Source organism: Notamacropus eugenii, chromosome 7 (assembly GCF_028372415.1).
Source record: "Notamacropus eugenii isolate mMacEug1 chromosome 7, mMacEug1.pri_v2, whole genome shotgun sequence".
NCBI lineage: Eukaryota > Metazoa > Chordata > Mammalia > Diprotodontia > Macropodidae > Notamacropus > Notamacropus eugenii.
Genome location: NC_092878.1, coordinates 125344532 through 125364175, shown reverse-complemented (window position 1 = coordinate 125364175; position 19644 = coordinate 125344532). Strand labels below are relative to the sequence as shown.

Sequence of the window (19644 nt, the reverse complement as noted above, 5' to 3'; positions counted from 1 at the left end):
TGTTCTGGTCAGATCACATCTAGACAAATGTGTTTGGTTCTGGGCAATACATTCAGGAAGTGCCTTGACAAGCTGGTAGGGCAAGAAGGATGGGGAAGGAACTTCAGAACATGACATATGAAGACTGGTTTAAGAAACTAAGGATGTTAGTCTAAAAACAGGAAAGTCTTGTGGGAGACATGATATTTGCTTTTTTCTGGCTTCAACACAAGGAAGATGGTGTAGATTAGAAGGTGCAGGGGTTTAGATTTAAGATTGTAATAAAAAAAATTCCTATCAGTTAGAGCTATCTAGAACTTTTCAAGCAATGGCTAGAATCATTGGCTATGTTGTGAAAGGAATTCTTGGTCAGGATGGGTTGGATGGCCTTGGAGATCCCTTGTAACTGAGATTCTGCAGTTCAATGACCTGTCAAAACTTGAACTCTATTACTACAACCTTCAAGAATTTAGGGTGACCTCTATCATACAATGAGGTTTCAGGGTAATTCTATAGTGAATATTTCCAATATTAGGAACAAATGAAATTTTTTGATGACTTTCACCATGATATCCTATCACCATGAAAAGTATCCCCCATGAACTCAAGGTCGATGAATTTATAACAAGAGCTGACTCAGTCTGGATCCCAATTCAGCTCCATTGGGCTGCTTCAATTTTGTGGACCTCTATGTGGAGTCTATACATACCAGAAGCCAAATGGTTCAGCTCTTCGGTTCAGTTGAATTAAAATCTTCACTAATTTTGGTCTATCCACATTAATGACTTCTGACCTAGAATATATCAGGGCAATTAGCTGGTAATTTGTGCATTTATCCAGAAGATTAATTTACAGGAACTGCTGTCTAGCAGGGACCCAAATTCAACTTGCAGTCTGACTCAATTAGCTAATATGGATTCCAACTTCACTGCAGGAATTTCACACATACAAATGAGCACTTGTAAGAAACCTGTTGGAATAAACACTAGTTCAATCTGCACAGCTTTGTAATCTGTAAGCCAACTGTCTAAATAAATGCCATATTAATTGGATAATTATCCTAGCCCACAGGTTGCCAAATGTTTCTTGCCAACCTCCCCTGCTGCCATTAAATGTTCTTTATGTTCAATAGGCAGTTTTCATTTCCTTCACCTTTCTTTCTCCTTTCTTTTCTTCCATTTTAATTTTAAAAACCCCCAAAAACAAAACAAAACAAAATCAATCTCTGGCCCTTCTTCTCAACACATTCTACTCTGTCTCTCTCCCTCATGGTCTCCCACTAGGGGTATGCTGCTATAAAAGCAAAGGGTTCCCAAGATCCAGTGAGAAATTTTCATGTGATCATTTACATGTTAGAAAACTGGCAAATGCTACCACTCAGAACTGAATTTCTTGTTGCATTGATTATCTAGATGAGAGATATCCCCCTCATGAACCCCGTTTGCATACAGTCCACAACACTCCCCAACTGAACTAGATTAAAATGTAACTGGGAAATGTTTAACAAAATAAAGGAAAATACAATAAAGCACATATGATGTCAATATGCAGTTTTCTAAGTTCACTAAGTGTACTATCCTTATAGTTTAGCGGCCTCCATTTTTATTTGAGTTTGACCAAAGTAATGGAAAAAATGTTAATAGTGAAGATTAAACTGAAAAGTGTATTGTGTGTATGTTTTTTGGGGGGAGAACAGGTTGTTAAACAACAGGCTGTTAAACATTTATTAACTCCTCCCTCCTAAGTGTCTGGTCACTCATCCTTCCATTACTTTCCCACTCATATCCAACTTTTTGTGACTCCATTTGGCATTTTCTTGGCAAAGATACTGGAGTGGTTTGCCATTTCCTTTTCCCCAGCTCATTTTACAGATGAGGGAACCTAGGCAAATAGAGGTAAGTGATTTTTCCAGGGTCACACAACTAGTAATTGTCTGAGGCCAGATTTGAACTTAGAGAGATGAGTGTTACTGACGCTTTATGTGCTGTGCCACCTAGTTCTTCAGTTCCATAATATTTCAGTATTGAGTAAGGACTCAGAATACCCATTTTGGGGGAAATACACTCACTACAAGTCTCACTATGAGACTGTAAGACCAATTTAAAGCAAGGTCTTTGGTGCACTCAGATATCAAACTCCCTCAGATTATTCCATATGATAGACTTGCCTTGTGTGAATTCTGTTGTGATTCTCGACTCTTTTTCTCTAGGTATAGCTATATTTGTTAAGTAAACCCAACAGAAAGCATAAGTAGTGAGTAGCTCTTTTCCAGAAGTGAAGGCCATTGAATTAAAGCCAATGATATTCTCTCCCTAACGTTAAATGTAAAAGATAGAACTCTGTACCTCATGTTAAAATGTCATAAATGCCCACTTGCTCACTGATCACATGACCTCAAATGCTCCATCCAGGGAACTGTACTTTGATGTGATGTAGCCAATGACACGTTTGGTTAAAGTATTTAATATAATAAATAGATAAATAGATAATAGTGATAACATAAGTCCATCTCCTGAAGGTGATGGAATTTTCAGTGACTATTCTATCATCTGCCAATTTCATAGCACCATAGCTCTAAAACTTGAAGAGATCTTAGGGACCATCTAGTCCAGTCCCTTTCTTTTACAGATACAAAAGAAACAGGGGCAGTTAGGTGGTGCCATGGATAGAGTGCCAGATCTGGAGTCAGGAAGACTCATCTTCATGAGTTCAAGTCTGGCTTCAGATCCTTAGTATTTGTGTGACATTGAGCTAGTACTTAACCTTGTTTGCCTCAGTTTTCTCACCTATAAAATCAGTTGGAAAAGAAAACGGCAAACCATTCCAGTATCTTTGCCAAGAAGACCAGAATAGGGTAGGAAAGAGCTGGATACAACTGAAAATGACTAAATAACACCAAAAAAAAGTGCAGGAAAGTTAAATCATTTGCCTAAAGTTAAACAGGTACTAAGATCTGCAAGCAGGATTTGAATCCAGGTCCTCTAACTCTAAATTCACTATACTGGGCTGCCTCTTATCATGTCCACTCTTTAAAATTTGTTACACAATTAATTTCCCTGATTTATATGTAAATAACTATGTTGTATAGTAGGTAAAGCTCTGTACCTGGAGACAGAAAGTCCAGTGCTGGTTCTGCCACCTTGGACCAAACAGAACAAGTTTAGGATGCTAGATGGCTTCATGGATAGAGTTCTTGACATGAAGTCAGGAACTCCTGAGTTCAAGCGTACCTAAGAAATACATTGTGTGACCTTTCACTTAATCTCTATATGCTCAGCTTCCTCATCCATAAAAGAGAAGTAATGATAGCTAGCATTTATATAGCTACTATTATCTTGTTTTATTCTCCCAACAACCCTGAGATGTAGGTGCTATTATCATCCTTGTTTTGCAGCTAAGGAAACTAAGACTTAGAATTTAAGTGATTTGTCGGTAGTCACATGTCTAGTAAGTGTCAGAGGTGAGATGTGAACTAAGGTCTTCCTGATTCTAATTCTATTGCACCATTTAACTACCTTATAAAATAAAGTGGTTGGATCTTGCATCTCTTGCAACTCTATGTCTATGATTATATCCCTTCGACACGATGGTCTAATTAGTTGATCATTGCTAGCATGTCCCCCTTGAATCCTCTCTTCTCTAAGCTAAACACCCCCATTTCTTTAAACCAAGCATGGAGTCAAGAGCCTTCTCCATCTTCCTTACCTCCCTTTGGATTCTCTCCAGTTTATCAGTGTTCTTATTAAGCTACGGTGCCCAGACCTATACACAGTACTCCAGATGAGGTCTGACTAGAGTAGAAGACAAAGAGATTATATCACCTTATTCTTGGGAAATATGCCTTTCTATGGAAAAGAGTCAACTTTTCATTTAGGTTTTCCATTTGTATAGTGTCTCCAAGGGGATTTGGTTTATAGTCAGGACATTCAGTCTGCATGAGGTCTACCAAACTGAACTCTTCAAAACATAGTACGTCTTTGTAGATCAACTTGAATAGATACTTAACTAGTTCTCACTTAATCTGACAAAGCAAGAAACTAAAGAGTTTTGGTCCCTAATTCAGGTCCTTATACCTACAGTCATAGGATACCCAATCTAGAGTTGAAAAGATCTCAAAGACCATCTGGTGCAATACCTCCTTTTTTAACAGAAGAGGAACCTGAGGTGCAAGGGGGTTCAATGACTTGCCCAAGGCCACACAGATAATCTAACAAACGCTCATAAATATATTGATTGATGTATCGTCAACTTTTTTCAGTGATTTTTTTTAAAAGTCATTTTAAAATCTGTATTAAAAATCTATTTGGGATCATATCTCTTTCTAGAACTCAGGAAGCTACCCTCCTGCACCTAGATGGTCCTTCCTCTTGGGGTCTTATGCATTTCCTAAGATTTTGTTACCTGAGAAACTGAAGTGTCATTTGAATTTTCCTTTTCAAAAATTGTTCCAGGCTACATTAAATATTTGGAAGGAAGTGATCAGTTTCATGATTTCTAGAATGTACACATCCATGATGATAGTAAGGAATATCAAAATCTTTAAATAATTGAAATCTTTAAAATCTTTCTGTTCTTGGAAATTGAATTAAAGCTTTATATTACTACTATTTAGTATTTTTAAGCACCTGCAATGAGGCAAGATTATAGATAGAATGCACGATGAGATAGCCCCTTTGTTAAATTGATTTGGATTTTAATTAGGTAGGCAGATAACCTAACCTAAAAAATAGAATTGGAAAAAATAAGTGTTTGATGTAAAACTTAAGGCCATCCAAAGAACCTAAAATTTTAGGTAAGAAAATTTCCCCCCCCGGTCAAGGAGTTTTGCTTCTTTGTTTTTGTCCCCGATTTCTAGAACATGGTGGGCTCCTAAGAAATGTTTATTGAAATGAATGAGCTAAATCGCTGAGCACTATATTCAGTATTCTGTTGAGCTATAATGTAGGTACTGAACCTATCCTTCTCCTCCTGCTGCACTCTCCTGCCCCACTCTCCTGCCCCACTACCATAATCAGATCAAAACTAGCATTCCTGGGGTAGCTAGATGGCATGGTGGATAAAGCACCAGCCCTGAAGTCAGGAGGGCTTGAGTTCATAATCCAACCTTAGACAATAGCTGTGTGACCTTGGGCAAGTCACTTAACCCCAATTATAAAAACAACAACATCAAAAAAGGAAAAATAACAACTAACATTTCCTATGGAAAGAGCAAGTCAATGTATTGTTCTATTTTTCCACTAGTTACATATGACTTTCCAGACCAAAACACTGTTCCCTGACTATGCCTCCCTTCTGTTCATCTCCCAGTCATTAGAATGTGAGGTACTTGAAGGCAGAGGCTGTGTTGTATCCTTGACTTTAGTTCGATACCTAGCCCAGAGTAATTAACAAAAGTTACTTACTTACTCATTTATTCATTTATTCAACCTAAGGCAGTAAAGAGCAGGACCAAGATATAGGATTTTTGTCACTCTCTGCTTTATCATTAACTTATGGTGGGACCTTGAATAATCAGATATTATCTCGCTTTACTACCTACAGCGTGGTAAATACAGCTGACCCATTAACAAGAAGATTGTTATGATAAATGCAATAGTACATCTAAACCACTCCAAGCTTTTCAGGATAAAGCCACTGGATAAGTACTTCACATTAATAATAGTGACATCTTATATTTATGAAAGTCTGCATTTAAAAAACAGAAATATTAAAAAATTGCTTCTCTTCCACACATGCCACACATTTTGAAAGAATCCTTTTGCTTGACAAAACAATTTATTGAAGATTGCCCCTACTATATCTAAAATAAATTCAAAAAACAAAATGTTGATTCATAGGCATCTTTTCAGAATGTGCCCATTATATAAAACAAATGATATCGCGATATGTACCCCTATTGTGGACAAACCATTTGTCTTTTAGGGTAGTCACAGTTATGTAGCTCTGGACTTCTGTTTGCAATTAGCATTAATAAAAAAGGGCCACATCACTTTTGCATGAATTATGTACAGCTGGAAAACAAATAGTTTAATCAGAGCTATAACTAGGGTAGGGTGGCTAGTATCTTGTCCATGGATGCTGACATCCTGGTGGAGGATTTGTTTCCTTCCTGCTTTTGGTTCTGCATATAGGGGATGAAAGGGGAATACTCCACAACTCTAATGAGTTGATCCTAGGATAGAGCCAATGGGATAGGGTCTTTTGGAAAGATGCTTCCCCTTTAGGTAACCTAGTATAATCACTAGTTTGGCCCATATTTCACCTAGGAAGAGAGGTCTTTTTATTGGCCTGTCAGTGTTTTCTGCCTGGGAGTGGGGGCTACCTTGGGGCATCAGGGGATAATGCTGATCTGAAACAAATTTAGCCTTAAAGTGAGACAGTAGAGCTCTTGGACAATCTGGGAATGAGGAGGGAACTTGGACAAGGTCCATGGATTGTGGTCCATGCCAATTTTCATCTCCACCAGACAAGGTTGCTTCAAGGGTCAGAATTCCTCATTATTAACTTCTAGTACAGAAATTAAAAGTATTGAACAGACCCCACAACCACCCTGGGCAGCCAGTCTGAACGTCATTAAGTTAGTATTTAAAGGAGCCACATTTCCTCTTCAGATCATTAGGAGAGCCTTGGTACATGGCCTGTCCCATGTGGGGAAAGTCCAAAGGCATTTGTTAAATAGTACTTCATGGGCCTCATCACCACAAGGGGATTCTATGTTACATACAGTGAATTTTCCTGATAAATGAAGCTTAATTCTTCAAGGATAAAAGCCTTTGAAAAATTTAACCTTTTTAATGGAAATCTTACTTAAGAACCAGTATGGTATAACACAGCTGTGGGGAACCTGTGGCCCCAAGGTCATGTATGGCCTTCCATGCCCTCAAGAGTGGCCCTTTGATGAAATCCAAACTTCATAGAACAAATCCCTTTAATAAAAGGATTTGTTCTGTAAAACTTGGACTCAATTAAAAGGCCACACCCAAGGACCTAGAAGGCCACATGTGACCTCAAGGCCTCTGGTTCCCCATTCCCAGTATAACAGAAAGACAGGAGTCAATTGGAGAGTCAGAAGGTTCCTGGGTCACCTGAAGCAAGCCAACTCATTTCACAAAGGCTGGCTTTCCCGAATTTTTTTAAACTTTATTTTAGACTTATTTTTTTAAAAATTCGATGAGACAGTCATCTTTCAATTTACAACTAAGAACGATGCTTGCTTCTTCATCCTTGTCTTCCCTGGAGACTTCAGGTAGGTAACAATATTTTTTTTTTTTAACGGTGACAACCCTTGAACGTTGACTTGTCAGCACTTCCAGGATGTTTGCTTTTGGAGTGACTTGGTAAAAAGGCATTTATCCGGGACAAGTTGCATTTTATGCTGACTGAGCAGTAAAGACTTCCGAGTTCATTTGTTATGGTATCTATCTATTTCCCCTGAGAAGGGCAGATGGGTCAAAATGAACGTTATTTGTTCTTCAGACATTTTATTTTTATTGTCAAGATGATACCGGTAAGGATTATGGGATGGGAGGTTTGACTTATCCAATCGAAAGTCTTCCAAAATAAAGGCAGGTAACTAGGACATCAACCCAGTTTTGTTTTGGGAATGGGGAAAAATGTGTCTGTGCTCTGGAAATCACAAATAGGGATGTTTACACGAACAGTTGCTAAAGTGTCATGGGCTGGTGTGTAAGCCACTTACAGTTTAGCAAGAAAAAGTGAACAACGTACCTTGCTCCTTCTGTCAGTCCAAACTCAGTGTTTGTGTTTCCTCAGATTGATAGGTTTGATGTGGATGGCTTGTTCAGCAACATCCAATCGGTGCATCAGATATCAGCCAAGCTTTTGTCATTGCTGGAAGAAGCTACGACAGACGTGGACCCAGCCATGCAAGTGATTGGTATGTTCATTCTTTTCTTGAGTTCTTCAGAATAGGAGGAAATCATATTTTAATACCTGCACACACACACCCTGACCTTGATTTTACATTCCATCCATACTCCACAAGTTTCCCAGGAGACCTAGAACTGTAAAGTCCACCTCCAGCCTCACTGTAATTACACAAAATCTATGTTTTCAAATGAGTCGGTATCCATGTGCCAAAGTCTCTCAATAGCACTAAACATTCCATCATCTTTCTCATTTGCTATTTCTTAGACTCGTTCCCTTCTAGTTTCTCTGTCTCTCTTTCTGTCTCTCTCTCTCTCTCTCTCTCTCTCTCTCTCTCTCCCTCTCTCTCTTCCTTCTCTACCTCTATCTTTTGTCTCTGTCTTTTCCTCCTCTATCTCTATCTTTTCTCTCTCTCTCTCTCTCTCTCTCTCTCTCTCTCTCTCTCTCTCTCTCTCTCTCTCTCTCTCTCTCTCTCTCTTCCCCCTCTATCTCTATCGTTTGTCTTTCTCTGTCTCTCTTTCTTCCTCCTCTCTCTCCCCCTCCTCCCTCTCTGTCTCTCTCTATCTCTGTCTCTGTCTCTTTATCTCCCCTCTTCTCCCCTCTTTTTAATGGCCAAGAATTAAACATTTAAATCAGCAAATGCTTTACTGATTTTAGTAACTCTTTTTAGATTCTGTGCCTCTAGTAATATCTATAACTTTGCAGCCCACAGATTTTTTCTTAATTTTACACTTAAACTTTTTGTTAACACCCTAGTTTTTTGACCACTAGAACTTTGTACACTTTCTTTTAGGTTATTTCCTGATTTCCCTTTTTCTGTCTGTGAATCAATGCTCACAGACAGTCTCAGGTTTTTTTCTCTGCTCCGGCGTTATAAATAACTAGAGTTAAACGAAACTAAAGCTATACCTAAAAATAACAGAGTTAAAAATAGCTCTAAGTATTGCTGTGTGAGGAACACTAAAACGAAGCCTTATTTTCTGTATTCCTTGCAAGTCCTGTCCATCAGTGTTGCTACAAAGATGCTCAGTGCCATAAAGCCCTTGAAGGCAGTAACCTCTATTTTCTATTCTGTACAATGCCAAAAAGACTATGAGCTTTGATTATTGATAGCACCAGGAGACAGAGAGCACAGCTTGCTTGCTGTTTTAAGCCCTCCCAGGTTGGCAGTAGGAGCTCTTCCCGTCTGGGTCCAGCCTGCCTTTCCTGACTTATTTCAGGTTACTCCATGATCCAGCTCAATTGACTCACTTGCTGTTTCCTGAAATCATCCTTCAATGTATCATCTCTTTATCTTTGCATAGGCTGCCCTGGGTGTCCAGGTCTGGAATGCCCAATGTCTTCATCTCCAACTCTTAAAATCCTTAACTTCCAAAGAATTATTAAATAATTTTCCAATAATCCAAAGAGTTATTTAACTACCTCTACCCTTTAACCCAGGAACACCACTATTTTGTCTATTTCCAGAGATGATTAGGGAAAGCAGAAAAGAACCTAGTAGCTCTTTGTGGTGTCAGAGATTGGAAGCTGCAGGGATGCCCATCAATTGAGGAACAGCTAAACATGTTTTATATGATTATGATGGAATACTATTATGCTATAAGAAATGATGAGCTCAATGATTTTAGAAAAACATGGAAAGACTTCCATGAATAATGAAGAGCAAAATTAGCAGAACCAAGAGAACATTGCATAGTAACAACAATATTATTTTAAGAAAGACTTGGAGCAAATATGCTATTTTGTTTATTATAAATATCCAAATTAACTATAAAGGACATAGGAAGAAAGACATTATCTGCATCCAGAAAAAGAACTGATAAATAGAAGGTATGTTCAGGGTAATTTTAAATATATATGTACCTATTTGTGTCCATCTCTAAGATGTAGAGAGAGGAGAGAAGGAAAAAAAAGAAATTTACGTGATAATTTTGTTGTAGATTTGAAAGGAATAGCAAGTTATGCATAGCAGATTTGCAGTTTTATGTAAAATCAGGGCTTTTTAAAAATTGTACCATGTTGTAAAAATGCTTGTTTTGTTCCATAAATTAAAAATAAAATCCTTAGTTTCCTTGAAAGCTCATCTTGGGTCTCACTTTCTATGAAAAACTTCCTGACCCCTCTACTTGTTTGTACTTACTTCTGCCTCAAATCACATTGCACTTACTCCTTAGGATAAGTTTATATTCCCACCCCTATATAAGCACCTGGAGGAGTGGGGGCTCATTTTTGTTTTGTCTTTCTGTCCTCAGTCCTGAGTGCAGTGCCTTGAATACAGTAGGTGCTTAATAAATGCTTGTCGAACTGATTGAAATGACATAATATTTTACCTAGTATTTATTGAGTTCTCATTATATGCTATATAGGCCTGGCCTTGCAGATGGAGCAGATGGCTGCCTAATTTGTAGTGTGCCCTAAATGATGCTAAAAGGAGTAAGAAAGCCTAGTTACTCCCAATATATTTCTCGAGCAGATCACCTGAAATTCCTAATTGCTGTTCGGTTGTTTCAATCATGTCCAATTCTTCATGATCCCATTTGGGGTTTCCTTGGCAAAGATACTGGAGTAGATTACCATTTCTTTCTCCAGCTCATTTTACAGATAAGGAAACTGAGGCAAATAGAGTTAAGTGACTTGCGCAGGGTCACAGAGTCGGTAAGTGTCTGAAACCAGACCAGAAGAATCTTCCCCACTCCAGGTCTGGCACTCTATCCGCTGTGCCTCCTGGGTGCCCCTGAAGTTCCTAATACTTGAGGCATTCATAGAATCATATATTCTTCATCTTAGAATTTTCTAGGCTTTTGAGGAGTTGTGGCTGGTCTTTTTTTATTTTTGGTGGAAACTATTTATCCTCTAGAATAGACATTCTTGACAAGTGATCCCCTAATCTTCACCCAAAATTCACTAGAGAGAAGGAATTCACTCTCTGTCAGGGGAGTCCATGAAATTTTTGAGAGTCCTGTTTGCTAGAAAGAGGCTGAAAGAGAGAAAGGAGGTGAGCAATGGAACAAGGTCATAGAAGGATGGGAAAAGATGGGATTGAGCATAGGGGTGGATCAGCTTTAGCAAGGAAGAAGGCCACCACCTCCTTCAGAACTTGAGGAAAAGAGGATAGGCTGGAAAAGAACACAGAGAAATGCAAGACCAAGGCAACCAAGGTGGTGTGGTTGACTTTGCAAACTTTGAAGTGCTATAAAAATGGCAGCCACTCTGGAGGAGGGGCATTAAGTGCTCAAAGCAATCAGCCACATGAGCAGGATTCTTGGGAAGGCCTACATTTGGTCAAAGGTTTCTCAGGACCCTTCCAACTCTGAGATTCTATAGTTCTACCATGTATTAGCCAAAGAAGGCATAGTTAACAAGACATTTTTTGGTCCTCATTTTATTAGTAGGAGGAAATTCCTTTGTGGAAACTCCTTCTCCTAATGCACATTAGAACTTACTCTGAAGTCTGCAGTCTTAGATAGTTGCCTGGCACACTGAGAATTTGAGTGACTCGCCCAAAGTCATGTTGCCAAAAAGTGATTTGAACCTCAGTCTTCCTAGCTGTAAGGTTCCTTCTCTACCCCCTGCACCATGGTGACTTTCATCTCTCTTGGCAGAATAAAAGATGTTGCTTTGTAACTTGTGGTCTTAGTTGCCCAGGGCATTGAGACATTTAGAATTTATAATCATATAATAAGTACCATTTATACAGTTCCTTAATATTTGCAATATGCTTTACACATGCGTCTCATTTGACTCTCACAACAGCCTGATGAAGTAGGTGCTATTATTATCATCCCCATTTTAGAGAATAGGAAACTGAGGTTGAGAGAGGTTTTAAGTGATGTCCAGGATCATACAGCTAGTAAGTAACAAAGGCAGGAATTAAACTCAAATCTTCATGAGCAGAGCTCTGTCCAGTGTACCACCAAGCTACCTCTGATTTGCTCAGGGTCACATGGCTTGTTTTTATCAGGAGTGGGAGGTGAACCCAGGTATTCTTGTCTCCTCGGCTGTTTCTCTATTTATTAGGCACTTGTCCTCTCAGAGAGACAGTGTGCCAATGAAACATTCATGTTAGGAGCAAACTTGAGAAAGGAAAGGTTAGTACAACTACCCCACCACCAAGTCACATGTTACCAAACACCAGAAAGTTCCTGTTGTCAACCATTTTGTTGGTTATAAAAATTCCCACCCAGAACAAAGGTATCCAGGAAGCCAAAGTAAATATCACTAGGGAGACCACCAATATATTGGTAGAAAGACAGGGTTTGGGTCTTTGCCAGAATAGGACAGCAGCTATCAACCCCATCAAATGTAATCATCTAGTGTTTGTATTAGTGGAGAAAAAGTCAATCTTTTTATCTACAATGTAGGGGATAAAACAGGGAGTCCTTAAAGCATGTTAAAAGAGCAATAACCAATCACCATCAAGCTTTCCTTGGAGACGTGTGGCCAGGGATACAGCTAGAGCAGTGAAGATTCACTCCAAATCTTTTGGTATTCCCCACCCATGATCCCTCTGAGTAGTTTCTAGATAGTCAGTGAAATCAGGTTTAAAATACTTGTTAAATTTCCAATTTCTATCCAAACTTTTTATTCACAATTTTTTAAAGGCTAATATTTTAATTCCCTTTTCCTCTAATTAGCCATGAATACTGAGATCCAAATTAAGTTTTCTTCTCCCTGTTCTCTTTGGTTTGGGGGGTTCAAGCAGAGGTTCACAAACTTGTTTTCTCTAGTCTCCTTTTAAAAATTATTCAGCACCCCCCCCCCAGAAATCTACTTTATTTAACTCTTTAATGGTTCTTTTGAAATGTGTGTCACTTCAAACTACTACCATCCTCCCTCTCATCATTCCAGCACCCCCAGGGAGCATATCATCCACCTTGGGAACCTTTGAGGGGCACTAATATTTTTTTCTGTTTTGGTTTTGAAATATAAGAATGAAATATTAATGCATTTCAGTTTGGGTCTGTATTGTCAAAACAAATTAATTTTAAGTTGAACTAGAGTTTCTTGTTTGTAAATGGAAAAAAAGCATGATATATTTTTTTCTTGCTATAAGTCTTTATATATATAAATATATGCACACACACATATGCATAAAAATATATCATATTAGTTCAGAAGATAAAGAGAAGATCTCTTCTCGTTTCTTGCTTTGATAGATAATGTTTAGGGGCTGGGATGAGTACTGCTGGTGGTGAAACTAGTGTCCTCCAATGGTATTTATATGCAGGCAGCCCCAAGTGAAATTAACCTGATTGGCCTTGGATTTATTCATGTATCTCCCTCTAATCCTGCCTTCAAACCAACATGCATCAGACAGAGCAGTCATCCTTCACCACTAAAGAAAAGAGGCCCAGAGTTATGTTACCGTGGAAACGGAATCTTTTTTTTTTTTTTAATTGCAAGATGCTGCCGTTCACCTGTGATATTCTGAAGCCAAATACATGGGTAAAGCTTGCAGAGGAGTCAAATATCCTCCTTGACAATGTCGTGCTTGACCACCAGGCAAATAAATTACCAATTTTAGCTCTTCAAGCTTTTATGAAGCTCTCTACAAATATCTCATTTTATCCTTACAACAATACTGGGAGGTTTGGGCTGTTATTGTCTCCATTTTACAGTTAAGGAAACTGAGGCAGACAACTGTTAAGTGATTTGCCTAGGGTCACACAGCTAGTAAGTGTCTGAGGTCAGAGTTGATCTCAGGTCTTCCTGACTTAAAGTCCAGCACTCTTCACTCCCTATGTCACTTATACAAGAAGCCCCAGGTTGAAGTCTTACCTCTGATATTTTCTTGGTCTGAGACCTTGGGGAAGTCACATCTTCTTAGTTCCCTCAGGCATCTACTTAAAACTACAAATTGAAGAAAAGGTGCCAACTTGCCTTTATAGAGAATTTTAGGAGTTCCCTATACCAATGAAATACCAAATCTAGTCCCCATCCCTAATATGTAATTTATAAGTTTATACAAGAAAGCTAGGGCAGCTAGATGACACCATAATGCACAGAGTGCCAGGTCTGGAGTCAAGAAGACTCATCTTCCTGAGTTCAAATGTGGACTCAATTACTAGAAGTATGACCCTGGGTAAGTCTCTTAACCCCATTTGCCTCAGTTTTCTTATCTGTAAAATGAACTAGAGAAGGAAATGGCAAACCACTCCAGTGTCTTTGCCAAGAAAACCCCAAATGGGACCACAAAACATCAGACATGACCGAAAACAGACTGAACAAAAAGATGACACATTCGAAGAGCTATAATGTAACCTTGGGTGGGAAGATAGTAGAAGCAACCAAAGGAACTAGGATAGGTCTCCTGTAGAAATTGGAACTTGAGTTGAATTCATTTCTGTTCTTATCTCCATCTTCATGTCCCTTCATACCATTTATATATCTAGGTTGCCTAGAACATGTGTCCATTTGTCTCTTCTCTATCTAGCCCTGCCCCTACTTAAGGCTCTAGGCAGAGTATGTGACCAAATCCTTCTCCTCCATCTCTCCCAACCCCCTCTTCTGCTCCATGATATCTAGCTCTTACTCTATCTTTACTTCTCTATCTATCCCATGAAATCTCAAGTACTCAAATGTCATTAATTTTATTTAAATCCATAGGTTTAAATTTAAAAGGCTCCCCAAATTTAATAGATTCCCAAAGTGGGCAATACCACCCCCTGGGGGGAGTGGAAATGTTATGGGGGGTGGTAGTAACCTCTGGTGCAACTGAGGGGTATGTAAGAAAAGAAAAAAAGAGAAGAAAAATTTAAAAAACTGTTTGCACATGCTTCATCTATTTTGTAAAAGAGTTAAAATTATAATGATTACATTATTTTTCAAATAAACACGCAACAAGGAAATTATAACTGATCAGTGGTCAAGTCTGCTGACAGGTCTTAACAAGCAAGTGTTATAAGGCAAGCATATCGTACATTGTCAAGAAGTCCAGCATACAATGGCAGGAATATACATAACTTATATACATACTATATGGTTACAATGCAATATGACATCATCAAAATTTCAACACAGGAAAAGTCCCACAAATTTACAATAAATTATTAAATTTAAGATGTGTCATTTTTAAAAAAACATTTTTTAAATGATGCAGATTTCAAAAAAAAACACTAAAGGGTCAAAGAAAGTAAATTTCTAGAGAGGGGAGAAGTAATTTTTTTTAAAAGGGGGCAGTAGGCCAAATAAGCTTGAGAACCTGTGATTTAAATGTTCCTTCCAATATTGTGTATTGCTGTCTGTCTGCCCACTGTGTCCAGGTTCTCACATAGGTTTGCCATAGGACGTCTCAGTGTTAAGTGTGCTGGAGGCCTTCCTCTCTGCTGATGTTGGAGTCCCCAGACCATCTTCTTGTCATCGTGCACCCTCCTTCACCCACCTTTGTTTTCTATCATGCATTTCTGTGCTAGCACCTTTTCCTTGTGTTCTTTAGCGTTTCTCATTCATCATACACTGCAGCCTGTTCCCCTCACCATGCATCTCTTTACTGACCACTATGTGATTCTCATTGTTTATTCTCCCTCACTTGTCTTCCTCCTTTTGTTTCTGGCTCTATGGCTGCCTAAACGAGTGGGAAAGATAACATACTAGTACATTGTAGTCAGAGACACAGCGCAGGGCCAAGGAAGACAAATCTCTCACACCCAAAGGGGCTCACAAGCATTGATCCCTCTTGTGGGTCCTTGGCAAATTTTGTGAGTTCTTTAATGTTTCAGGACAATAAACAAACATAACCACGGAGATGGTGTGGAAGCTAAACAGCTGTCTATTTGAGAAGAAAGGAAAATCTGTCTTAGGCTAGATAGCAGAAAAGACACAGAATCTTTTTAGAATGTTAAGTGTTTGAATTCTGGTGACATTAACATAGTGTTTTGAGTGTTAAGTGAGGTGAATGATGCACTAATAGTAAAAGCCTGAGTTTTAATAGGCTCAGAAGAAAATGGGGGTGCTATTCTGAGCTGTATCACTTTGGGACATGAATTTGAGTAACAGGATCATTGATATTTCAGTTAGATAGGACTCTGGACATCATCAAGTCCAACTCTTCTCCTTTTACAAGGGAGATGATTGAGGACCAGAAAGTTTAAGGAATTTACCCAGGGTTACACACTTAGTAAAGTGTTTGAGAGAGGATGTGAACCCAGCTAGGTAGCTCAGTACATAGAGAACTGGGCCTCGAGTCAGGAAGTTCTGAGTTCAAATCCAACCTCAGATACTTATTAGTTGCATGAGCTTGGGCCAGTCACTAAACTCTGTTTCCCCTAACAAAATAGAGAATGAAATGGCAAACCACTCCAGTATCTAACCCCATGGACAGCATTAGTGTGTTATGGTGCATGGGTTTATGAAGAATCAGATATGACTGACAACAACCACTTTTTGACTTTGTGTCCAGCACTCCTCCACCCACCCCTTGCAGAAGATCAAATGAAATAACATATGCAAGCTCTTTGCAAATCTCAAACTGGTATATAAATGGTAGCTATGACAACGGTTATTATTATTTGCCTCAACATTCCATTGTTGGAAAGATGATAATAATATCTCAAAAGAATATTACACATGTTAATTATTCAATATGAATAAAGCAGTCTGGTGATACTGAAATCATATCTACTTATGTGGAATAGTTTCACTTCAGACACCTTAATCTATTCACATCAATGTGCACTCTGTAGCCACAGAATTTGTAGAAGTCAGTATTTTGAGGAAGACTTTAAAAAAAATAACTATTAGGGTATTTTAAATGGTTTTATTTTTTTCCTTTTAAAAAATTTACCTTTTGTTTTCATACCATATCCCCTAAAGTACACCCCATCTCCCACCCTGATTAAATCTTTCCCCATAACACAGTAGATTTGAGCAAAGCTAACCAACCAACCATACATGTAGTACTCACCTCACTAATAAGGCAGAAAATATTCTTCCTCATCATTTCTACAGAACTAATATCAGCACAATTCATCAGCTAGATTACTTTTAAAACAGTATTGTGGTCGTTACATATATTGTTCTTTTGACTCTGTTTCATTCTGAATCGTTTTATAATTCTTCCCATGTTTCTTCAAATTTCTTGTAACTATGATTTCTTATAGTGGAAAACATATTTTATTTGGACATTCCCCAATTGAAGGACATCCATTTGGTTTCCACTTCTTTGTTGCAAAGTGTAACACTGGTGATACTTCGGTATACATGAGAACTTTATGTCGTTTACCTTCATAGGATAAATATTCAGTCATGGGATTTCTGGGTCAAATACACTTGTTTTCTAGGATGGTTGGAACTCAGAGGTTCATCAATAGCAATTATTATGACTCCCATAATATCTTCCAATATTGACTGCTTTATGGGTTTAAAAAAAACATTTTTGCCATTTTAAATGTTTCTCATGATATGTGTAGGTGTAAAAAGATCATACCACACTAATCTTATACTCCCTTTTTTTGACACAACTAGTAAAGTGATGGGTCAGGGGTCAGTGGCATCATGAGTAGATGACTAGAGACCTGGCTGTTGAGTCAGGAAAACCAGGGCTATTGTATGACCCTCAGCCAGTCATTTAACCTCACAGTGGCCCGAGCTATTTTCTAAAACTACATGTCCTAAAATAGTTGGAAATCTTGTTCGGTAGGTGTTCCTCACCAATGAAATCACAGGTTCTGATCAGTATAAAATTGAGTTAGAATACATGTATCATAGCTTTGGCTTTTGGTGGGGGGAAGAGGCAGGGAAATGCAAGACATTACGGATTTCTTTTCCTCTTATGCTCTTCCATTCATCTCTGAGTTCCCTTGATCTTTGAGTCTCTTCCACCTTGGAAATGTTTCCAGTTTCCTTGGGAATGTTTCCTTAAACAAGATTTAATTGGATCCATGATCTCATTGATGTGGGTGTTTTACATTGCAGATGGAAACCCTCATCTTTGCCAGTTTAATGAGAATGAAGTAAAATCTTTAAATGGTTTTAATTTGCATCAGTCAGTGGGATTGTAACTATTCTAAAGGCACAAATCATCTCATATACTTTCCTTGCATTCCCCTTAGCTCCTAGATGGGCACATTAGCGCTCTTTGATTGTTTGATTGACCAACTATTTCAATGAATGGTTGTTGGAATCACAAATAATTTTTGAAAGATGAGTTTGCACCCTACCTATGGGCACAGTCACATGATGAAGTGGAAAAAGTATAGATATTAAAGAAGAGGGAAGATTTCTATATGTACAAAAATAGCAACTTTTTTGTATGTGTGTATGGCAAAGACCTGGAAAGTAAGAGGGTGCCTCTCAACCAGGTGATGGATGAAGAAATTGTGCATATGAATTTGATGGAATTCTATTGTGCTTTAAGACATGAGGAAAGAGATGTTTTCAGAGTCATGGAAAGACTTGAATGAATTGATGCAGAGCGAAGTGAACAGAACCAGAGTCATTTGAACATCAATACTGTAAAATGAATAATTCTTTAAAATTTATGAAAACTCTGATCAACTCCATAATCAATGATAATTCCAGAGGACTGCTGAAGAAAATGCTCTGCCCTCATGAAAAAGAGACTGATTTAATATGCAGAATGAGAAAAGCCTTTTTAGACATGACCAATGTGGGACTTATTTTGTGTGCTTATGTGATCTAGGAGTTCTAGAATTCTACTTTTTTTTCTCCGGTGAATGGTGTGGGAGGAGGAAGGGAAAAGTGAATGTTTGATAATTGTTCGTTCACTTCCCTGTACTGCTTTTTTTTTCTCTTTCTTTCAAGATATTTGTTACAGGTGATGGCTTGCTGGGTAAGGGAGGGAGGAATGATCATTTGTTTTCTAAAATATGATGTAAAACCAAAAGGTATTAATAAAAATGAGATTTTTAAAAAGAGTACAGAAATCATAAGATGGGGTTGAATGAGATTGAGAAGTGACCTCAGAATTCATCTATTCCAACACTCTTGTTTTACAGGTGAGGAACCTTAGCCCACACAGGTGAGGTGATTTGCCCTCCATCACACAGGTAGTAGAAGACACACAGCTGAACCTGTCGCATGCACAGTGTAGCGGCCATACCCCAGTAAGGCCATCTTAGCAGACAGGGCTAAGCTAGGTTGAATAACCAATGGGCCACAACCTCTTGGTGATTTAAGGGGATGCTTACCCCAAGTATGTGAAGACTTCCCTGGGCAGAATGGGCAGATGAGAACAGTTTATTCCAATGACCATGAAGGCAGCTGAAGAGCACCTAGAACTTGGTCACACATCAAAGACATCAAGGCCACCCAATGCATCTACCCAAAATTGACTTTGGTCTTACCATTGGACTTCTGATTGAAAGAGTGAGTAAGGCTGGCGACTTTGTGCAACTCTGCCTCATTTAAATCCAATTCACTGAATTCTAACTGCTGCTTGCTAGCTACTTCCTTTGTGACTGGGCAAGTCACTTTTTTAAAGAATCTCAGTTTCCTCCCTTGTGAAATGAGAGGATTGAATTAGATGATCTCTAAAGTTCCTTCCCTATTTTTAAATCCAATGATCACATCGTTGCAAAATAGGATTGAGTAGGTACTCAGGTGTCTACAGAGAGAGCTATATGAAACCAATCCACTCAATCAAATTTGTTTTCACAGGTTTAACCCTGCTGTCACTTCTGTATGGGAACATTCTCTAAATCCATTTTAAAAATAATATTTAGCATTCATAGACTTTCCTACTTCCAAATAGGATTAGAGATGGCCAGTAGTTTTATTGATATTACAAGATCATCTTCCAAAGCACTTAAGGAAACACGG

General features: G+C 38.4%; 1 protein-coding gene across 2 annotated transcripts in view; it reads left to right on the top strand.

Annotated features, from left to right (window-relative positions):
- The window catches only part of ARHGEF38 (Rho guanine nucleotide exchange factor 38), a 128910-nt gene that overhangs the window by 38465 nt on the left and 70801 nt on the right, over positions 1–19644 (top strand). For both annotated transcript variants that reach the window (XM_072623060.1, XM_072623061.1), the window contains exon 3: positions 7753–7876. In XM_072623060.1, coding sequence (XP_072479161.1) covers positions 7753–7876 — 124 coding nt within the window. The remainder of the gene's footprint in view (positions 1–7752; positions 7877–19644) is intronic.